The sequence below is a fragment of the Ursus americanus genome, chromosome 7, assembly GCF_024610735.1.
Source record: "Ursus americanus isolate L20-20 chromosome 7, mUrsAme1.1.p, whole genome shotgun sequence".
NCBI classification, from domain to species: domain Eukaryota; kingdom Metazoa; phylum Chordata; class Mammalia; order Carnivora; family Ursidae; genus Ursus; species Ursus americanus.
This window is the reverse complement of record NC_142133.1, coordinates 5,359,168-5,382,659: the sequence shown is the minus strand read 5'-3', so window position 1 is coordinate 5,382,659 and position 23,492 is coordinate 5,359,168. Positions and strand designations below refer to the sequence as shown.

General features: G+C 51.5%; 1 protein-coding gene across 2 annotated transcripts in view; it reads right to left on the bottom strand.

Annotated features, from left to right (window-relative positions):
* Positions 1-377: 377 nt before the first annotated feature.
* TGFBRAP1 (transforming growth factor beta receptor associated protein 1) overlaps positions 378-23,492 on the bottom strand; it is a 65,894-nt gene continuing 42,779 nt past the window's right edge. For both annotated transcript variants that reach the window (XM_087863235.1, XM_045771622.2), the window contains exons 5-12: positions 19,620-19,702; positions 16,433-16,774; positions 14,414-14,471; positions 12,482-12,625; positions 9,790-9,933; positions 9,067-9,226; positions 5,686-6,119; positions 378-3,013 (exon numbers count right to left, since the gene is read on the bottom strand). In XM_087863235.1, coding sequence (XP_087719361.1) covers positions 2,837-3,013; positions 5,686-6,119; positions 9,067-9,226; positions 9,790-9,933; positions 12,482-12,625; positions 14,414-14,471; positions 16,433-16,774; positions 19,620-19,702 — 1,542 coding nt within the window. In that variant the 3' untranslated portion in view covers positions 378-2,836. The remainder of the gene's footprint in view (positions 3,014-5,685; positions 6,120-9,066; positions 9,227-9,789; positions 9,934-12,481; positions 12,626-14,413; positions 14,472-16,432; positions 16,775-19,619; positions 19,703-23,492) is intronic.

Sequence of the window (23,492 nt, the reverse complement as noted above, 5' to 3'; positions counted from 1 at the left end):
GTTCTTGACTGTGTTCAGAGTGGGAAATCCAAGGGCCACAGGCTTACTTAAGGGCATTTGGCTACCAGGTGAGGTATGTAAGCAGTGACCAGAAATCTCCTCTGCTAAAGTCCTTAGGGTACGACTGACGTGAAGGTAAAAGTCAAGGAGCGCCTTGAGAATATGCAGAAGATACATTCAGAAGTAGAGCGTTTAAAATTCACTAGAGTAATAACAAAGAATTTAAGGGGCGGCCACTGCATGCCGGCTGCAGATGCTGGGAGGAGCCATGAGGTCCGGGTAAGTAAGTTCCAGAACTCCTCCGTCTGGGTACTGTGCAGGTGGAAGCCATCACTTTGCCAAGATGATTTTTATATAAAAGAAATTACAGAAAGAACAAAGAATTAAAAGAATTTTAATAAAATCAACAAGTTTACATTTGTACATCTTGTGTATTTGGGACCCGACCAGGGGTGAAGGATAAAGTTGCAAGGACAAAGGTTTCCATAGGGGAGCAAGCAAAAAGCGAGGGCTACCCTCGTTGTGTGACAGGCCTCAGTTTGATGGTGCGACCCCGTGGCCACCCAAGCCGCTCTGGACTCCTGACCTCAGCAAGCACATTTACCGAGCTCGTGGGCAGGAGCTCAGGCTCAGTGCTCCACGCCATGCAGGACACTCACGTGTTAATACCTGACAGGGAACGGCAGTTCCTAAAATTCAACAGTATTGCCCACAGAAGATGAATGCCAACTGGGTTCAGTTCATGCTGTTTTAGCTAGAATGGTTACACAGAACCTAATGAGGGACGGAAAGGACCGAGCAATGTTCTAATTGTTCTACTCAACGCCACAGTCACGAAACAGCAGGCCTTTAGAAAGAACCATGTATTTATTTTAAAATTCTGATTTGTGAAAAGGGCCCGTGGGAGTCAGAGAAAGAGGAGAGCAAGGTACAGTTCTGAACACAGGAGACGACTCGACTTTAATCCCTGTCATTCTAAAGGATGACAAACGTTTTCAAAAAATTGACCAGTGTTCAGAGAGAGCGGAGACTAGCGTCCCCAAGCTGGGAATGAGCAATCACAAGGCGCTCTCCAGATCGTACCCGTTTTGTGTCCAGTGCAACAGTGCTTTCAGCAGTGCGACACTGCACGCGCTGGGGACTTGTTCTCTGAGGAAGAAACACGATCGTGCGAGCTGTAACGGTAACGTGCGTGGTAGCATAACCGTTCCGTAGCAGTCCTCCACGGGGTCTGACTCGCGACCGGGCTTCGACTTCGTCCCCATTGACATAGTATGCGGTTGAGTTACAAGGAGAATTTCTTCATTATTGATTCTTTAGATGGAGACACGGCTAGGGAAGAACGCAGGGGTGCCTTTGCTTTCTTGGGCCACTCAGCATCACAGAAGAAGACTGACCATTATTAGTACAGGAGAACATTGTTTCGAGACGGGACCACGAGTTCTTCAGCCCCCGCTCTGTAAGGCTCGGGCTGACGGAGAGAGGCTGCGTTCCAGGGTCCGCTCCTGCGACACGTACACGCTAATGCTTGCTTTCCCCACGTCACGGCAGGGCTACGGTGTCTAGTGCGAGTTCCTAATAGAATCATTCATCCCAATGAAAAAATCCAAAAGAGGGCAGTGAAGTAAGGACAGCTTTGGCTTCTCCGCGCTGTTTGGCAGAAACCTAACGAATCCCCAGTCTGTGGTGAACAAGAGGGACTCCTCCCGTGTGTTCAGGAAACCTCAGAGCAGGCATGTAAAGTGCTGGGAGGTAAGGCAGCCTGACTGGACTTCCTCATCGGGGCGCGCGGAAGTACCCGGCAGGAGAGATGACGTCTCGGTCACAGGCAAGGGCAGCTGTCACCCACTGCCTGCCCTGCTACGGGTGTGAGGTTAAAACCGGCCTCTCGTGATATTCTGCGTGGCTTGTGCTCATAACGTTTCCCTTTTCGTTTCCCGAGTGGTCAGCTGGAGGTACATTTTAACAGGAAAAAAATGTCCCTAATGGATATGACAGATGAATTTCTAAAGAAGAGAAAAACTGCAGAGATGACAGAACTTCAAATAACAATTTTTAGTCAAACGTGTCAGTTGTGGAGTTTCACATCAGCAGGTGGTGTGACAGGACGGGAACTGACCGGCGACACCTGGGCCCTCACCTGCCGCAGGCCTCCTGTCCCCTGTCCTCTTGCACGTGGGCCGAGCAGCTTCTCACCTGGGGCTTTAGCACTTTCCAGCGGGTCCTCGCTTGCGGGGCAGCCAGAAGCATACGGACTTCCCCGAGAGGGGGCGCTCGGGTAAACAAGGCAGAATCCTTTAGGGGTTGAGAGCCAGATGGGAAGCAGGCAGGAACTAAAAGGACCCCCCAGGTCAGCCGTTTCTAAGGGCAAAGGCAGAGCCCACGAGGTAATCCCGGAAACAGACCCCCAACCCCCCAAGGCCGTGCTCCCCACCCCGCCCAGTGTAGGTCCACCTCTGTGCCACCCTGAAGCGAATGTTTCCAGTGCAAATGCATGTCTGAAGACCGGGGTGCCGGGGTGGGGGTAGGGGGTCCAGCTTGTCTGGACGGCATGGGGACGGCTCATTTTTCTCACGAAGTAGACATTTGTTTTGGATTACTATGTCCCGGGACGGGCGAACCCTGACGTGTCTCTGTTTCCGGGATTTTCCACATACATTCAGTGTGGAGTGGTCAGCAGCGAAGAGCCCCTGTTTCACATTGACTGAAGTCTCCCCAGCGCCCAGATGTCACTCCTTGGTCTTGGCTGACACTAGTGCAGCGGCTTTCCGCTCTCTGCACCCAGCAGGCTTGGTAAAGAACTCAGGGTCCTCCTCGCGCCCTCGGGTGGGCCTCTTCAAGTCCGAGCACCGGGGCCAGGGGAGCTGGGGTTCGTGTGTCTGCTGGCGGCACAATGGGTGTGGACGAGCCCACCATTTGGATATCTAACAAACACAGGCTCACAAAAGGGACTCTGGCACATCTGGCAGACCTTTTTGTCCGAGAGCTGAACTGAGCTTCCTTTCAACTTCATCTGCAAAAAAAAAAAAAGAAGAAAGAAAGAAACACTGAGGACCCTGTCATCTAGAGTTACACCGGAGCGGACACACATTACCCCATGGATTATTATTACTCATGAGGACTGCTTTCACATCGACCTCTCGAAACACAATCTTGGAGGCGAAAATAAACAAAAACATCCCGACTAACTGGAGAAGTAAAAAAAAAAAAAAAAAAAAAAAAAGCTATAAAACTGCTTTCTTATTTCACAAAAAGTACTTGCTGCTTACTTGGCCAAGGCATTTCTACCCAGACCCTCTCTCGAATGTTCTCTGAGTTCTGCGTCTGACCAAGGCCTATCATGTCAGAGCCGAGTAAGGCCGTATAGGTGATCCAATTCCCGGGTCCTCTCACTTGCAAACAAGAAATGTAAGGCACAAATGAAGGACTATGTCAAAGCCATATGGTTGATTAGTGGCACAGTCCTGCCTGGTCCTCAGAAACATAATTTCACTTGTTTAAAGGTCACTAACAAAACCAGGCTGTACCCCCCTCAGACCCTGTCTGACAAACAGGACTATAGTTCTGCAAGATGAGAAGCCTTTTGCACAGTCCACTGGTGTCAGCCCAGACAAGCCGGCCCACCGGCAGGATCAAACAACTTAGTGAAGTCACCCTGTACTCCCCAGTTTTCATCAGTCCTCAACACCTTTGAGACGCCGCGCTTGGCTCTAGGGATACTGAGATAAACAGGTGAAGTTCCCCGCCCTCAGAGAACCCAGAGTCTAATAATGAAGAGAGACGATGACGGATGTGTGCACGGGATGTGTGGGTGGGCAAAGGAGGGGATTTACTTGCTTGAAGGGATATGAAGTTTTCACAAAGGAAAAAATACTAAAGCTGGGTTTTAAGTCGGCAGCTACCAGGCCCAAAGGGAAAGGTTAAGAATATCTCAGAAGGAACCGCAGGTACAAAGGCAGTAAGTATGAAACAACATGTCACATCAGGGAGGTTCCACATGTCCTGGGAAGCAGGGAGAGATGGAGGAGGGCTGGGTCAATGGAGGGGAGACGGGACCTTCCAGGCTTTCATTCCTCCCCTGGGGAGTCATGAAGGCTTCCACGTGGGAGGACCACATCAGGTTCCCGCTCTGGAAAGATCCCTGGGCTGGCTGCACGGGAGTGTGGGCCTCACAAGAGAGAAGTCTCCAGAAGGGGATATACACTGGGGACTGTCACGGACTGAATGTTTATATCCCCCACTACCTCCCAAATTCCTATGTTGAAGCTCTGATTTTCAATGGGATGGTATTTGGGGCCTTTGGGAGGTGACTGAGGCCAAGAGGGTGGGGCCCCCAGGATGGGATTGGGGCCATTACAAGGAGAGGAAGAGAAGGGGCCAGGATGTGGAGAAAAGGAACCTTCATGCACTGCTGGTGGGAATGCAAACTGGTGCAGCCACGGTATAGAACAGGATGGAGTTTCCTCAAAAAAGCACCAACAGAATTACCACGTGATCAGGCAGTCGCACTTCTAGGTATTTATCTGAAGGAAACTAAAACACTAACCAGAAACACTAACCCCCATGTTCACTGCAGCATTATTCACAACAGCCAAGACATGAAAACAGCTTAGGTGTCCCTCGATGGATAAGGAAAATGCAGTATATTTCTACAATGGAATACTATTCAGCCATAAAAAAGGAGGGGAATCTTGCCATGGTGACAACATGAATGCACCTAGAAGGTGTCATGCAAAGTAAAATAACTCAGACAGAGAAAGACAAATACTGTGTGATCTGACTAATATGTAGAATCTAAAAAAAGCTCAACTCATAGAACAGACTGGGGGTTTCCAGAGGCCGGGGGCGCGGGTGAAGGGGTTCGAAAGGTACCAACTTCCGGTTATAAAATAAGTAAGTCCTGGGATGTGCCGTGGAGCATGCTGTCTACAGTTAATAGTACCGTATTGTATATTTTAAAGTTGCTAAGGGAGGAGATCTCGAAAGGTCTCATCACAAGAAAAAGGCCTGTAACTTCGTGCGGTGACAGAGGTCAACCAGACATACTGTGACAATCACAGCACCACACACACAAATACCAAATCATGGTGTTGTACACCTGGGACTAATGTAAAAAAGGGGAGGAGAGACCAGCGCTTGCCCTCTCTCTGCCATGTGAGGACACCGTGAAAGGCGGCTGTCTGCACCCCACGAAGAGCCACGCCGGCTGTGGCACGGGTTCTCACAGCCCCAGCTCACTAGCCGGGGACCAAGAATGTGGGCTTCTGAGCTGGCCTGGAATCCACGTCTGGACTCCATGTGCTGTGTGACTTCCCCGGGCCTCAGTGTCCCCTTCTGTGACATGGAGAGCATAGCCGTAGACAGTGCATGAGACAGCTGAGATGGTGAACTGACCGCGTGCTGCCCCGCGCAGGTCGCTGCCCGGAACGGGATACGTGCTCGGGCTGCGCCAGCCTCTCCCGAGCATCGCCGTCTAACAGGGCAGAAGAACGGCACCTGCCAGCCCAGCTCCCGCCTCTGCTGCCTCGTACCTCAGTTTCTACGTGAGCGGAATCAGATATTTGAAGTGTTGAAGGTGCAGAGGAAAAACACTGACAGAGAATAATTTTCCCGAGGTAACTACCTGAAATAAAACGGCCCCCCAGGGGTCAAGATGCCGGCTTGGCCGGAGGGCCCGGCTCTCACCTTGTCGTACTTGTAGATCAGGTTTTCTGACTTGGCCAGGCCCAGAGCCACCTGAGTGGTCCTGCGGGCGTGCACACTGCTCCTGACGGCCCCGGTCAGGAACGGGCGCAGGAGCTGCACCGACCAGCTGCCCGGCAGCAGCGGCAGGACCTGGGCGGCGTCGAAGTCGGCTGCGTGGTGGTTCAGGAGGTCCGTGGCGGCCACGGTCAGCTCGGGCGCGGCGGGGCCGGGCTGGAGGTACATGGCCAGCAGCGTGTGGAAGAGCCGCTGCCGGTACGGCGGGTCCCTGCCCTCGGAGCGCCACAGGCAGTAGTCCTCGGCCGCCGGGAAGTCCCGCAGCTCGTGCACCAGGATGCGTAGGGCCTCCTCATGCTCCTCCAGCTTCCCGTGCAGGATGGCGCTCTCCATGGGGAGCCCCGCGCCCCGGATTCTATCTGTGCAGCAGCAGCCAGCGGTTAGAGCCAGCCCCAGCTCACCCCGGCCCGCCCAGTGCTCTCCACTTAAGAAAGGGCAGGCACACCCGGCTATCTAGACGGTCCGCGCAAGGCTTGCCTGTGCCTCCGTGCTGCAGAGCTGGGTGTTCCCAAAAGGGAAGCCTGTCCCTACTTACAGAGCCTAATTGCAGAATACACATTTTTAATAATGCTGAGCGACTGAATAAAACAAATGACCCGTCATCTCAGTAGGCCCTGGTGAAACATGAGTGGCTGGGCTGCAGGCTTCCAATTAATCCAGCATTGTTCCTGTTTTCCCAGTACGGGATCTTTCAACTACAGCAGAAAGGCACTTCATTGATTTAAATTCAGACGCTAACCCTCCCTGGCAAAAAAGGGCAGTGAACCCCTTTATTCCAATTTAAGCTATATTTCATGTGAAGGAGTGTGGGTTCATATCGTTAAAAATCCCTGTTGGCATTACTCTATAGCTCTTCTTTTGTTTCTCCTGCAGTCTAAGTTTTCAGGCTGTAAGGAAAACGACACCACCACAGAAAGTTCTGACCGAGGCCCTGCCCTTAGTGGGCTGTGTCTTCCTGGTAGAGGCCCTTTGCCTCCCACTCCCTCTATAACACAGGAAGATAACCTAGGATCTTTTCCTACCGTGAAAGCTATTCAGAAGACAAGTCCGATCTCAGGGGCCAACATTAACCCTCAGATTACAGGCATTCCTTTGGAGCCGGACCACACTCGGGCCTGAAGAACGCAGCAGATGCCTGCAGCCAAGGGCTGGTTCTGCCACGTGTGGCAGCCAGGGCAGCAAACACAGAGGCTGCGGCGTGCACGCCTGTCATCCTCATGAGGAACGGCCACCAAGTAACCACTAAGTAGCTACCGGGCTTAAGGCACGGCGAGGTGCAAAGACAGTTAAGACAAGGTCATTGTAGTGACCTACACTCTTGACACTGATCATCCCGTTTGCGTGAGATTCTCAGGCTGCACGAGAACTGCTATCGCCATGTGCCCGCTGACCTCCCCCAAGTCACCTAACGACGGGAGAGAACTCGTCCCTGAGTTTCCAGTGGTCTTCCACAGTGCCTTGGCAGACACCCCATTTCCTGCAAGCTCCCGATCTGGTCTGACCCGCAAGCCCAGACTTACCCTGGAGACGGCTCAGACACCTTCTCCCTGCTCTCTCCCCTCCACCCCGCATGGAGCTCTGGTCAGCCCCTGTCCCGAGGTCCTGTCACGCTGAGGACAAGAACCGAATCACGTCTACCTCTCTACCCTCGCTGCGGTGTCTGGTACTCTACGCATTAGCTGGGCGAGAGCCTAATCAACAAACCATGACTAGCGCGAGAGCCACGGTAAGGGATCTGAAAAGCGTAAAGTATGGCTAAGTCGCGATTGATACTGAAAATATTTAACAGCCAGTAGAGCCTGGGCCCCAACCAATAAGCAGAGAGAGCGACTGTGAGTGACCAGGGAGCTGGTGAGCATCATGGCTGGACGTTTGCCTTGGTGCAAACATGGGCCAGAATATAATAATAAAAATGATTCTTAAAAATAGGACTTCTTTCACAGGGTCGTGTGGAAAGTGTCGTAATGCACGCTAAGCATACTGACCTGGGCCGGGCATAGACAGCCAGTCCTCATTATTCACACATTCTATATTCATCAATTTGCCTGCTTGCCCAAATTCCTGTGTAACCCCAAAATCAGAAGTCACGGTGCTTTTATGATTATTTGCGGACATGTGCAGGGTGGCACAAAATTTAAGCCACCTGCCATGCACGTTGGTTCCCAGCCAAGGTCCTGGAAGGTGATCGATGTGCTGCCTTCTCGTGGCAGCCCTCATTCTGCAAACAGTCCTCTCTGTGGTTTACTTAGTGCCACAATTTTTCCATTTTTGTGCATTTTGTTGGTGACACTGCCACTTAAAAGGGCCCCAAGCACAGTGCAGAGGTGCGGCCTAGTGTTTCCAAGCATAGGCGGCCGTGACGTGCCGTACGGAGAAAACATGTGTCAGCTGAGCTTCGTTCAGCCTGAGCTGGAGTTCTGCTGGCTCGGAGTTCAGTGCTAACAGATCAACAATGCCTAGTAAGTAAGGTGTCTTTAAATAGAAGCACTCATAAAACAAGGTTATGTACTGATCGGTTGATGAAAATGTTGTGATCAGCGGTTTGCAGGAACCTGACCCTGTATTTCCCTGGGAGCAATGGCTCAGGATTCAGGGTTCAGTGTCCGTGGGGAGGCTTTATAGAACATAATGATGGCGAATAATGAGAACGGACTGTAGTTAATGGTCAAAAAACAATGTCAATGCTGTTAAAGAGAAAGACATTATTAATCCCAGCAAGGACAAATCTGAAAATTCTACGATGTCAAATACATCAAGAAGCTAGCTAATTCTACCAGGTGTAAGCACTGTGCTGCTTTGTGGTGCTTTACACAACACAAAAACCATGGACTCTGCACCCCAAGGAAATGAAAACTAGGCTCCCGTCCAAGATACCTGCCCGCCTTCCTATGGCTCAGGGCTCAGGGCTCGGAGCCTCAGCAGTCTGAGTGGGCTGCTGGGCACAGTGCCAGCTGGCACAGGCTCGCCCAGACCCTGGTGGCATCAGAAGGACCTGGGATTCGAGCACACCAAAGCCAAATAAGGCAGTTTAAATGAAGGTATGCTCAACAGATACCCAGACTTCCAAACCGCCCGGGCAGCTTCGTGTCCTCGGCTAAAGGGCCCATGTCCATTTCTAGAGGGTGGAGGCCCGAGAAGCTTCGCCCCACCCTTTAGGCAGGCTGACTTTGTGCCAAAAGAGGCTCAAGGAATCCGTCCCCCCACCCCTGGGACTCCAGACAAGGAGCTATGCCAGAGCCTTCACCGGCCCCTCCCCCTCCCTGCGGGGGGAAGCGGATCAAGGGGAGACAGTGAGCTGCCCCTCACCTATCAGCAGGTGGACTCGGTACAAATCAGACTTCTGGAGCAGGCGCCGGAGCTTCAGCTGTGCCTCTGTGGCTTCTGCAGCCTCGCTGTCGGCGCCGGACCTCTGCCGCAGCACCTCGTCCAGGTAGAGGAGGGCCAGCTGCGTGTGGTACTCCTCCTTCTGCAGGACACGGGGATCCAAGCAGACAGACGGCGTTTGCAGGCGGGAGGCCGGAGCTCCCCTAGCCCGCGGGTGCTCCCGAGAGCCGGGCTGGGCTGCCAGCGAGGCGAGCCGGGGCCGGGTCTCGGGGGCAGTTAACAGAACACGCTCCCTGGATCGAAAACATCTCAGAAACCACATTACACAGAAGGTAGACTTCAAATCCACGAGAAAAAATATAAAAGGGTCGCTTCTCATTTGAGAAGTGAGGGCCCCAGGGTATAGGTATTTTCCAGAAAGGTGCAGCTTCTCTCGTTTCCCTTAAGGACAGTTAACAGAGGAGGGTAAAGACAAGGCTGCGTGTCCCTGCGATCTCCTTCAGAACCCTCCAGTACTCCAGACCATCCACACGTTCGGGCTAAGTCTCCAGGGAGCAGGGCATTTAAAACACTACATTAAAACATCTCCATTTAAAATATTACGTTAGCACCATCTGCCAACAGGCTTTCTGGTCCAATTCTATCTCTGAAGTCACGACTGTGACGTGGCAGCCCTCACGTTAGTCTAAGGTCCGACGCACTCACCTGCAGTCTCCTGTCTGTGACGAGATGTTCCAGGTACTTGACAAGGGCTTTAGGGTATTTCTTAAGGCAAGTGATTACACTGTCTGGACTGAAACTGCTCTGCTGTTCATCCAAAGGTCTCTTGGTGAAAACCTGAACTCCGACCTGAAAGAAGAATAGCAATTTAGCTAGTACTTTTTTCAAAGACACCACCTTATCTTTATTCCGAGCACTGCCCATTTATGTTTGGGTAAAATTGTCAAAAACATGGGGATATATGGGGCGCCTGGGTGCCTCAGTCGTTAAGCGTCTGCCTTCGGCTCAGGGCGTGATCCCGGCGTTCTGGGATCGAGCCCCACATCAGGTTCCTCCGCTGGGAGCCTGCTTCTTCCTCTCCCACTCCCCCTGCTTGTGTTCCCTCTCTCGCTGGCTGTCTCTCACTCTGTCAAATAAATAAATAAAATCTTAAAAAAAAACCAGAAAAACCATGGGGATATAGGGGGCGCCTGGGTGGCTCAGTCGGTTAGGTGTCCAACTCTTGATTTCCGCTCAGGTCATGATCTCAGGGCTGTGAGATTGAGCCCTGTGTTGGGCTCCATGCTCAGCGGGGAGCCTGCTTGAGATTCTCTCCCTCTGCCCCTCCCCCACCTCTCAAATAAACCGCAAAAAAACAAAAACATGGGGATACAGGAAAACAGTGCAAGGTGGGACACTGACAAAGGCCAGAGCATGACACAAAGACAGGAAGGGAGACCTAAACTCTGAAACCTCTTCATACCCCTAGCCGGAATTTCTTCTCGAAGGGTCAGAAATGAAAGAAAGAAACATTTATTGGTAGCAGGTTTGGACAACCCAAGAAGCTCTACCCTTTGTACTATGAAGGTCATCTGAGAACAAGGATGGTCCCTTGCTGAACCGTAAGTGACAGAATATGTACAGTCCTGAGCATCCTGTGAACTCAGAGCTCAGCCCACTGACACCCACTACGTGGCTCATCCATGCAGATCCCAGGCCAGTCCCGGAGCAAGTGCCCACACTGCCTTCCTGTGCCTGGAGAATGGTGGCAATTCCATCTTCCAAGGGAACGCTGATGGGTCAAGTAGGAAAGTAAACGCATGCCGTTCCTCCCCGGGCACTGATGTGTGCTCACTGTCACTCACACACACACACACACAAGCACACACACACCCACCCCTATACCGCACAGCTCTCCCGAGTGTAAATTCTGAGTTCTATAAGCCTGGATCTGTGTCTGTGCTGTACCAACTATACGACCCTGGGGAAGTTTCCAAAGCTGAGCTTTGGCTTCCTCACCTGTAATCTCTACCTCGTGACGCTGTTGTGGCATTTAAAAGAGACGACATATGTTGAGTGCCCAGCACAACCTTAGACACACAGAACTCTGGGAATAGTCCGCTGATACCATCTATCAGCACTGGGAAGAGCCCAGAGCTTTCGACAGCTTTGGGTCTGTATGTCATATGTGCGTGTGCACAGAGCAAAGTAAAGATGGAGTAAAAAGTCCAGGAAGCACATGGGCTTGGACCTTCCGGGTCAGACAGCACCATGGAGAACATACGCCAGCAGACATTGTAGAATGGCAGATGCGACATACGGAAAACTCGACGTTTATGATGAAGGTCCTGCGTCACAAAGCTAAGTCTGTGTCTCCAAGGGGAGCCAAGGAAAGGTGTATGTTTTCAATGGTGAGAACCGAAATGCTGTTATTATCTCTTTCCCATCATCTTGGGGCTTCACTGAGGAGTCCTGAGTTTGCTGCACACACACACACACCCCCCACACCCCCCACAGCCAGCAGCCACCGAGCGCTTCCTCAGGGCACTTTCTCCCTGCTGTCCCTTCTCAACCTCCAGGACGGCAAGTCCTGCACAGGGCTCCCTCCTTCCTCCAGACCCACAACTTCCACGCCAGGAGCAGAGACAGGACAAGGGTGGGGCCACCACATGGGGCGGGGCCACCACATGGGGCGGGGCCACCACATGGGGCGGGGCCACCACATGGGGCGGGGCCACCACATGGGGCGGGGCCACCACATGGGGCGGGGCCACCACATGGGGCGGGGCCACCACATGGGGCGGGGCCACCACATGGGGCGGGGCCACCACATGGGGCGGGGCCACCACATGGGGCGGGGCCACCACATGGGGCGGGGCCACCACATGGGGCGGGGCCACCACATGGGGCGGGGCCACCACATGGGGCGGGGCCACCACATGGGGCGGGGCCACCACATGGGGCGGGGCCACCACATGGGGCGGGGCCACCACATGGGGCGGGGCCACCACATGGGGCGGGGCCACCACATGGGGCGGGGCCACCACATGGGGCGGGGCCCCATGCCCTGCAAGGCGACAGTCACCAAAAACAGAAGTGCCACCCTTGGCCGGGCGTGGGGATTCACAGGGGCACGCACACAGAAGACGCTAAGAATGTGACCTGGCTATGCTTCCTGCCTTTCTATAGAAGTGGCCTGCTCCAGACAGACATGCAGAACAGTACATCTCAGAAGGACTGAGATGCCGAACTTTCCTAAGAGCTGGCACTCCGGTGGCTCAAGGAGAGGTATTAGAAGGGAGCAAACTACAGGCGGGTGAGGCTGCAGGCTACTGGCTTGTTTCTCACCGGAAATCAAGCTTTCCGTTTTTGCCACATGCCACCACCCCCACAAAAAGGGCATTTATGACGCACAAACCTCTTCACTTTTCTGCAGGACCCAATCGGCATACTTCCACACGAGTTCCTGGTCTAAGCTGTAGGTAAGGAAGTCGACGACATATTCGTACAGGTCCGAGCGAGTGGAGTCATGAATGTCCCCATTCACGATGTTCACCCAGAGCTGGAGAGGAGGAAAGAAGAAAAAGAAATGGAAGGTCACATACCTTCTAGAATTAGCTAAGGAGGAGCACACATTTACTTATTTGGCCTTTTGATACTTGAAAGTGGTAGGACAAATTCTGAATGCTTAAGTCAGTTTTAAGGTTTTCAGAGAAATAAAGCCACGTAGCAGATGTGGTCCAGAAAAAAAAGGAGATAAAGCCGCGGATTCTTTTTCTTTCCTTTCTTGTGACAGCGCAGTAATACAAATAGGAAACACAATATACGGAAAGAGGTAGATGTATTAAAAATGTTTCTTTGTGAAATAAATGGCCACTGACAGCGTCTCGACACAGAAGAAGAAACGCACCTGCCTCCGTCCCAGGGCTGTCTCCACCTTCTCCACCACGGGAATCCTTAACTTTGAAGTCCCTCGTGGACTATGATAGTTAGACACTGCGGCCTTCAAAAATACTTCTCATTCTGTCCCCTAGTGTTCTGTCTGGCGCATGGGGGCTCATGAGAGCAGCTAATAATAACAGTCCCTTGCTATTTCATCCAGAAACTTCCCTGCTGTGTAACCAAAGCTTCCTTTCAGAAACCACATGGGGAGACGGAGGCTGCCCCACAGCCCGCACCACATCCCCCGTCCCTGGCCCGCGGGCCCACCGTGCCGCACTTCAGGACCATGCCACCCTCAAGAAGCCCGAGAAACAGGGCTGGCAGTGTCAGCTCCGTGATTCTGCTATCAGCATGGGAACCTTTCTTATGGTACCAGTTTAACATCGAATTCCTCAAACCAAATAAGCTAATCACACACAGAAATACGTCATTTTTGGTGTTTTTTTACAGAACTTTGCCATATAGAAAGATTTCTTTCATACCACTTCGATTTTGCAAACCCCTCCCCTCTCTACAGCTCTGCTGATGCTACTGTTACACTTACATCAAGCCGTACTTCCCGGAGTTGCGCGTTTACAGTATAAAACTGTTGCCCTTGACATCCAAACCTACTCTAAGCCCCTGGGCGTGCTGATGGAAACCCATTTTTTTTAAGGTCACCTGCAATCATGTTACTGCACGTGTGGCTTTGCTGAAGTCACAAGGCTGACTTTCGCTCGGTGACCATGCTAACCCTCTCGCCCACTCACAGAGCAAAACAGAAAGGCCCCTGAGGAAACTGTAACATGGATACCAGCGGTAACCAGTGACGGAGGGGAGAATGTCTCCTCACAAGATGCGAGAGGTGAGACGAGACAGGAGACAGAGACGAGGGGCATTTTATCTCCGGCGCAGTATCTTTGCCAGGGCCATCTGGAGCAGTGGTTCAAATCCCCGTCTTAGCATTGAGCAGGGCTGGGACCCTGGGCAAGGACCGGCCTCGATCGGCTTTCGTTCTGTCGCAGGTGATGTGGGGAGAACGATGTACCCTGCTTGCTCGCCAACAACAGGTACTGTCACCACCAGTGGGAGTTACAAGCCAACTGTTATCCCCAGGCTTAATTTCCCAGTAAGGCCGGGACATCATATGCCTTACGGCTCGGTAAGAAATCAATTGGTTTTTTTCTTAAATTTTCAAAAACTCAATCTTGACACTGTCCTTGAAAGAGATGTAAAGACAAAGAAAAGAAAACCCTTGGCTGACATTTCTCAAGGAATTCCCTTTCTAAAACAGTATTATTTTCATTCTGTAAAAACGTTGTAGGTCAGGCCAAAATGGTCTCTATCAACTTGTGAGTTTTTTTCCCCAAATAATACTGAGTCAAATGACAGTGATTTTTAAGTCAGGCTAAAATGCTTCTGAACTCACCTGGACGGCAGCCGCGTCTTGATTGTTATAATGATAGAGCAGTCCGAGTGCAAAATACCTGAAAGAAAACAAGGTGGTAAGTACACCCTCTCCCTGGTACCCCGTATTCGATTCAACTCAGAGTTCAACAACAAATTTCCAATGACAAAGAGATCCTCATTTCTGCTTATTTACTTCTGGTATTAAAACGTATGCCCTACTGGGGCACCTCGGTGGCTCAGTCGGTTAAGTGTCTGCCTTCAGGGCAGTTCATGATCCTGGAGTCCTGGGATCGAGCCCTGCATCAGGCTCCTTGCTCAGAGGGGAGTCTGCTTCTCCGGCTCCTTCTGCCCCTCCCCCTGCTCGTGTTCTCTCTCTCACTTGCTCTCTCTCTCTCAAATAAATAAAATCTTTCAAAAAAATAAATAAAATGTATGTCCTATCAATTTCCAAAAAGGATCATATTCAAGTCTAGGAGAAGCTGAAATATAAAATCACAATTATACTACAGAAAATCCTATTTGGAATTCCATTACAATTTCCTCAAATATTAATATAATTTTGTTTTTTTGTTTTTTTGTTTTTTTTTTTAAAGATTTTATTTATTTATTCAACAGAGATAGAGACAGCCAGCGAGAGAGGGAACACAAGCAGGGGGAGTGGGAGAGGAAGAAGCAGGCTCACAGCAGACGAGCCTGATGTGGGGCTCGATCCCACAACGCCGGGATCACGCCCTGAGCCGAAGGCAGACGCTTAACCGCTGTGCCACCCAGGCGCCCCTAATTTTGTATCTCTTCAGGTGATCACTGTCAACCCATCGCGGAGTGTTAGAAGAATATTCGGAAGGTGTGTCGTCTGAGCTGTTACTGAAAGACAGGGCCAGGAGTCTGAACACGGACAGCAACACAGGCCCACAGCGCCTAGCCAGCGCAGAGAAGAGAAGGTCGGGGAGAGTCCAGGGAGGGCACCCAGGGCTCTAGGCCCTGAGTTCCAACTCCGGTTCCGTCACTTAGGGACTGTACAGTCTTGAGCAAGTGCAATGCCTGCCCGGCCGTCCCATCTCCTCACCTGTGCGTGGAAAAGGTTAGTGGTAACACTGGCATGGCTGTTCCAGACTCCCCAGTTCCACAGGGGTGTCCTGCTCGCCGTCCTCCCCGTCCCCAGCTGGTGACGCGAGCAAGGGAAGAACTCCCTCCGAAAGCGAACTCTCAAAGTATCGGACTATTCGCTGGTGCCCTCCTCTTTCCTTAGCCTTCTGGGGAGTTACAGTGACTCTCTGGACCCTACCATTCCACGTCCCTACCATGAGGCTTCGGTGTATTTCCTGGTTCCTAAACAAAGTAACTCCCTTCCATAGCATATCTGGGAAACTGAGGGAAAGTGCTGGGCAGAGCGGATACCCACATGGAGACCAATCACAAGCCCCTGTTCCATGGGAACAGGATCTGGCTCCGTAACCCCCATGGTTCCCGTGGGACTTCATCAGTCCTTTTACCATTTCAGATATGCAACAAATATCACAGATGAAGAATCTTACGGCTTAAAGGAGTCTAGTGACCATGTAACACTTTTAAAGAACTGCCCCCCCACCTCCCCCCACCACGTACCTGCCCAGAACGGAGAGGCTACCAGCTCTTCCCCAGTCACTGTGGTTAACGGCCCTTGTGCGGAAGGCAAGGGGGCGGCTATCCCAACTCACGTTCATAATGAAGGCTGTTTCAAGCCATACGCCTTTGTCAGCAAGATCAGCAAGTCTCCCTTTTAACCTATTTACCCAGATGTCTATCTACCTGTGCGATCTGGTCATCAGTGACAAACGCGTGCTACGAATTTTACCCACATACACGTGGTGTCGTCCACGGGTGACTCCTACAGAATCGCTTCATTTCCTAACTGGGCCTATGACGGGCTGTGAGAGCGCATGCTTCCGAGACCCCTCCAGCTGTGTGCAGACCGTGCCGAGGGGTGCTGGGCTGTCGCGTGCAGCGGCTGCAGTCCCCTCACAGGGCCCCCGGCCGCACGTGGGAAGGGAACACTCACTTGTTGTGCTTCTCCAGCCAGGCAGCGCTGTCTGTTAGGAGACAGGAGTTCTCGGTGACCAGGAGGTCCAGGAGGCTGTCGTGGTCGGCCTCTGCGTACAGCTTGAGCAAGGCCGTGTCGATGTCCTCTTTGTAGCCATTGGCGACCTCTGTGCTGCGGACTTCGTTCAGGTAGCTCATGAGGAAGCGCTTACACTTGGCCATCTTCTCCTGGTCCCCCTGGGTCAGCTGGTTCAGGTCTGCGTACTCGTGGAGAGGAGGGTGGGACCGTGTGAATGAGGAGGAGGTGGGCAACAGGAAGGGGTAGAGAGAGATCAGCTCCCGGACGTCAAGCTGGCCGCTTCTGCAATTACAGTGTCAAACTAAATGAAGCAAAAAGAGAGAAAGAGTACACATAGGCGCACAAAACAACACGGGGGGCGAGCACGTCCGCACCCGCTCACGGGGAGCTGGATGTGTGCGCGAGCGCGGCAGAGCTCAGTGAACTGGGTGCCACCACGTGATTCCGGGGAAGCATAGGGGGGGCCACGCAGAAAGCCACACACACTGCCAGGGCTGACGCGCAGTGTCGAGACACCTGACGTGGCCCCAACACCAAGGGAGCAGCAGACTCCCTGGAAACCAAGGCCACAAAAGGAACGCGGAGGGAACACTGCACTGTCTGGGCAAAGGTGACGAGCCGTCCTTCTGAAGCCAACATTTCTCCTGGCACCAGACTATAAACAGGTTTGCTCACTGGTCCACAAAGAAGAGACTTCGCTAGAATGTGACTTACAATTTCCTCATCAAAGATCTTACGACGGGAGCCGCGGGAGCATTTGTGAGGCTGTTTGAGTGGTGACTCTCAAGGGCCTCTTGCAGCATAAGGTTAGGCCACAACTCAAACAGTGTCCTAACCCTGGAAGGCCAGGGAGCCCATGTGGTGACATCCCACCCCTGCTTCCCTGGTGGCCCGTCCCCTCATTGCCCTCCGGCCTGTTCATCCCGTCCACAGTGATAACTGGTGGCATCACGGAGCTGCAGACCTCAACACTGGCCCCAGAGCAGCCCCACCTGTGGGCCCCCCTTTTGCAAACAAATGCAGGGCTCCCAGACGTGAATGGGAACCCCAGGTCAGGCCTGGGGTCTACACTTCCTGCAGCGTTCACCGCATCCACCTTCCTTCAGGCTCTGACAGTCTCTCCTCCTCCCCAGCTTCTGGCCTCTGGTTCTCCTTCCTTCCACTCCTGCCCCCTCCCCACCTTTCATGGTGCTGGACCTCTCTACGATAAGCCCCAGAGCTCTGAGCATGGCGTTCTGGGTCCTTCCCAGCTGCTCCCAAAGCCCTTACAGCTTCGGCTTCCACCGTCCCTCCTACACTCTGACGCTTCAGCTCGACCCATCACCTCTCCAGTTTACACGCTTCATGCCTCAGCCTTTGCCGCCTTGTTCCTTCTGCCTAAAGCAACGGCCCTCCGTGGCGGCAGTTTTGCTCCCTGGGGGACACTGAGCAACGTCTGGGGATATTTTCGGTCACCACGGGAGGGGGTACTATTGGCACTGAGTGGGTAGAGGCCGGGTGCATTGTAATGCACATGAGAGCATCCCTTAACAAATTATACAGCCCCAAAGGTCCTGACTGTATGATTCTCAATTCGGGAAGCTTCTCATCATTTAAGATAGGCCAAATCCTGATCCAAGCCCGTGCTCTGCACCTGTCCCCAGAGCGCGCCAACCCCACTGCAGAGTGGCACCTGTTCGGCTGCCCGACGGGCACACGGCCACAGTCCACACTCGCACGGGCACACCCTCAGAGCAGGCGGCAGTCTCACTCTGGCACTCTGGCTCTGAGGCTTGGGCCAGCTCTGCTTCCTGGGAGGGGTGCTGACCTGACTGGACACCAGGACAGGCTGTATCACACCTAGGGTGACAGACACAGAGTGGAGGGGCCCACAGCGTGAGTCACACAGAGGTTCTCTCTCGGGTGCCGACCATGCCTCGTTGGCACTTGTGGCTTTTAGCACTGAACTGCGAAGGAATCCGAGGACAAGTCCCACATCAACGAGAAAAAAAAAAAGAAATCCCAAGTGATTAGCAACGTCTGCCATGGGCACAGGAAGGGAAAGTGGAATCACGCTTGCCTTGGGCATGCCTGCGTCAAGGACCAATTCTCTCAGTCACATCGTTGACAAAAACGGAGCAATTTACACTACGAAGGGGCTGAAGCAGGAAAGATAGGAGGAACCTTGTACCAATGACTGACAGGCCCTGTACTTATTCTGTTACAAAATCTGTGAACTCTTCCAGCAACAGATTACGACCATTCACCCACTGTCCCAAATTAACCCACGAGAAGAAGATGGACCCAAACGAGGAGGTTTCTGACACGGCAGGGATAGAACGGGTAGGACAGAGAAGAGCTAGGCCCACAGGGTCAAGGAATCTACGTAAGTCCCACAGTTACTGATCCTGCCAGGAACAGATGAGAATAGCACACAGAGCTTTCATCAGCGTAAGGTATATGGCGCATCGCTATTCACTAAGTGACTCCTTGACTCAGAAACCTGCTCCTCTGGCCATGGGACGGAGCAGGAGGCGGGAGCTGTGGTGAGTCCAATGGCCTACGGCTCAGGCAACAGACTGTGTGCTACAGAGCCGTGCCCTGCTCTGGCCGCTATGTGGAGATGAAGGATCTGTTCGGACCCTTTATATACCCTTTATCCTTGATGTGGCTCTAAACTGTGCAGGACCCAGTCCTAGTGACGGTTTGAAAACTTAGGTCCTAAGTTGTCCTTATGAATGTTTCCTTGTGAAGTCTCTGGAAGGAGCACAGTTCCCACCAGTCTTCCTAGGGGCACCTGCTCTATTCCTAAACTTCTAATTCCCTGTAAAATTAGAAGGAATTCTGAAGAGGAAGAAAAGTGAGCAAGAATAGCATTATCCTAGGAATCCTCCGCGGGATCGAGTTCACTCTAGGATTCCCTTCTCCTCTCTCCACGGGACCGTTATGGGCGCCTCGTCCCCATCAGCCTCCACCCTGTTAGAGACAAAGTCTGGGTGGGAGGAGTGAACACCGGTGGTCGGTGCTATTGTCAGCAAGCCTCCCTACTTCCCCCGAAGCACGATCTAACCATGGCATCAAGGTCGAGATGAAGGCTTTGACCATGGAGGGACACGTGGGGAGGCTCGCTACCAACACCTCAAATTACCTGAAGAGCTCTTTAGCTTCCAGGAACTGAAGTTGTGCAAACTGTATAAACCCGGCCTGCTGCAGAATCCTTCTGTACATTACCTGCAAGGAAACACAGGTTTAATTCATCTCTGAGAGACACCGTGAAACCAACACAATGGGGAGAAACTTTCTGATCAGAACCCAAGCCAAATGTTCATGATTCCATAGAAATTGGAAGTTACAAGGTAAAGAAAAAATGGGGCATATATGAAATTATTTTCAATACAAATACATTTATGTCCATGTGTGTGTCAATCAACTCCTCATTCCTGAAATAAAGTTGCTCTCTATTTGACTATTCTTCCCTCACCTTCTCCACGGATCTTCCCCATAAATCTCATTTTCTTTCCCAATATGTTCTTGTATCTTCTGTCCTCCTCCTCCTTAACTCGCAGGCCTGCAGTGATGGCTTCTACTTCTGGTGGCTCAGATGGGTAGCAACAGCTCCGGTGTCTCTGGAGGTCCAGAAGCTGCTCACCCTGCTTCCACTCCTCTGGAATTGACACTTCACTTCTGAGTACCTCTCAGAGCACAGGGCCAATGCCATTTAATCATAAATAGATAAATCCACATGGTTTCCTAGCCCAAGCTGGGGGAACGCAGTACATTCCCTCTCCTGGAGCTGCACGGCCCACGGTCACACTCCACAGTCAGAATTCCTGCCGTCAAGGTGCCGGGGGATCTCGGTTTCATCCAGGATCGCCCAGATTTCCTTGACCACAGAACTTTTTTCTTGTAACGTCCAGCAAGAGCAAAGCGCACTGCGGAGAGCTCTCCTGTGGTGTCTGAATTCCACCTCTTCCTGTCGCTGTCCAACCTCGTCAGTGCTGGAGTTGCAAGCAGCCTTTGCTTGAAGTAGCCCTAGGACATGTCTCTTTGCTCTGCTCATACTGGTGCCATCCCACAGTCAGGCTGTCACCCCCTCACAACCAAAGACTCCAATCATGTTTCAGACCCTGTGAAGAGTTCAATTCCTCCACCTTCCAACCACTGTGTTGTCGTATGAGCCACAGTGGAGGCACAGTGCCTATGTCATTCCTCTTCACAGCCCCACACCCCAGCATAACACCTGCCGTTCAGGAAGGGCTTCTGGATCTGAAGAGCCATCTCCTCGGTATTCGTGAACCCAGATGTAGGGACAGTCTGCTCAGAGAAGTTAAGATCTTAGTCCAAAGTTAGTGAAGTCGCAAGTGGTTGAGCTGGGATTTAAAAAGCAGACCTTTCTGATTCTAAAGCCCAATTCTTTCCACTCACTGAGTTGCCCAGGTACACAGCAGGCAGTTAACACTGCTCCCCACTGAAGAAGTGAGGGAAGTGGAGACAGTCGGCACCTAGAGGCTGTCAATCCTGTTCCCTCACATCAGCTTTTAAAGGGCATTTCGCTTACTTTTGAAGAGTTCTCAAAAGTACAGCATTCCCTCCCTATCCACATAGAAATTCCTTGAGTGAAGTCAGAAAAGGCAGGTCGCTTTTTCATCTTACCACCTGCCTTTACCTTTCTTTCCTGACAGCAGCCATTTGTGGCCTAAAAACTGGCCTATTTATACCCCCCAACAATAAGCAGATGGGAGAGGGTCAAGGTTCTATGGTACGGGAATGCCAGCTCCATTTCTGGAAGCAGAGATGATGCAGACCACCCACTTAGCAAAAAGGGTAAAAAGGACCCATCAGCTACAGTAGAAGAATTCTTGATCCCTGGCCTGTCGATGAGAAATCAGCCGAATCACAATTTACTCCTTGTGGTCGCAGGATTCAAACGCCATCTACTCTTTCCCTTCCTAAAGGGAAATAAAAACCACTTTTGCGAACCCTCCCAGTCTCCAAGATTATGGTGTTCTTTTCTGTATTCTACTCCTCAAATGCTACAGGCAGACTTAGAAGCATGCAAAGAGATCCCGTCATCCTGAATATAAGCACCTAGATGCGAAATCACAGATGATACACAACACGTCACTGACTCAGACCTACGAACACCTGATGAGAAACTTCAGCAAGCACGGCCGATTCCTGGCGCTCTGAAAGTGACCGTCTCCTTCCCAGACTGCCCGCTCTGGCAGACAGCTCCTCTGGAGCTCTGCTCAGGTGATGCTGAGCTACAAACCTGGAGCTGGTCAGCCTGCAGAAGGACAGGAAGGATGGCCGTGTGAGGAGAGAGAATAAGAAAGTCTGTTGATCTCCCCAGCATCAGAGCTAACGCAACAGAATCGTCAGCTGTCTTTTCAACTAATTTGTCCCTTGGCATGAGGCAGCTATCAGAAGTCCCAGGCCGAGAGCGTAAATTAGCAAAACAGAGCTCTATGTAGTGCCACTCAAGATCTGCTCTGTGTCTGTTCCGGGACACCTGGGTGGCTCAGTTGGTTAAGCGTGTGCTTTCGGCTCGGGTCATGATCCCGGGGTCCTGGTATTGAGTCCCACATCAGGCTCCTGGCTCAGCGGGGAGCCTGCTTCTCCCTCTGCCTGCTGCTTCCCCTGCTTGTGCTCACTGCTCACTTTCTCTCTCTCTGACAAATAAACAAATACAATCTTTAAAAAAAAACAAAAACAGAAACAAACAAACAAAAAAAAAACCTCTGTTCCTACTATTCTATTTCTGAATTGGGATTTCTGACTTTCATGCTTCGGGTAACTAGAAACTTTGTGAAACAGAAGATTCTAGTCTATTTGATTTAGAAAGAGGCTTTTTTGAAGGGCAGAAAAGCCCACTTCTAGGGTCAGGCCTGGATCCCCCTCCCACGTCAAGGGCTCGGCACTTTGGCTTCCTCCGTGGACTCATCTCCGGCAGAGCAGGGCCGACGAGCACACCCCCTTCCTACCAAGAATGACTGCAGATCTGCTGCAGTCGAACCGCCATGTGTGGTCATTACAAACCAGATACAAACCATTACAAATCCAGAGGACACCCTGCTATTGACATGAGACTACGCATAAGAGTCAGGTTACAATGCCCTGTAAGACCAAGAAGGCTTGGGATATACGGTATACACAGATCACTCCTGTAAAATAAGCACAACCAAACTCTAAACAATTGGTATGAATGTTAGAGTTTTAACTGTATTCATACCTTTTCCTGTAATACATACTTCAGTGGTGGCTTTTAGGCTTTTTAAAAACTTATTTTAAAACTCTTCTTACTTAGGGGCACCTGGGTGGCTCAGCTGGTTGGGTGTCTGCCTTCGGCTCAGGTCATGATCCCAGGGGATCGAGTCCCACATCAGGCTCCCTGCTCAGGAGAGAAGCTCTGCTTCTCCCTCTCTCCCTGCTGCTCCCGCTTATTTGTGCTTTCTCCCCCTCTCTCTGTCAAATAAAAAAATAAAATCTTAAACAGTAGTCCCACCGAAGGGGCCATGACATCCTCTTCTTGTTCAAAAGGCAATCCATCCTGATCAAGTTTGGAAACAGATGTGTGTGTGCATATACATGTATGTGTTTACTGTAAACGTCAATATATAAAATATATACATAAAAGTATTTACATGCCACACACACACATAAACACACATCTACATATGTAATACAAATCCATAATGTATAACATAATGTATTTTACATATACCCCTTCCTGAGAATTCACAGAAAAATAGTAATAAAAATATAATACATGATATATGGCCTCTTAGGGATCACAATAGATATTAGTATATTATATTAGTATATTAAAAGCTCTGAGAAATCTTCCAGTTAAGAAACCCAGTTAATGCAACTGTGTAAAACAGAACGTTTCCACCCTGCACCCATCCCTGTCCCAGAGCCAGGGTCTGATGACATGCAAACTAGAAGCCCTGCTCCGGAATCAGCCATGGGATAGATATGCGTGCAAAGCAGGAAAAGTGGTCAGTTCCACAGGTGGGGA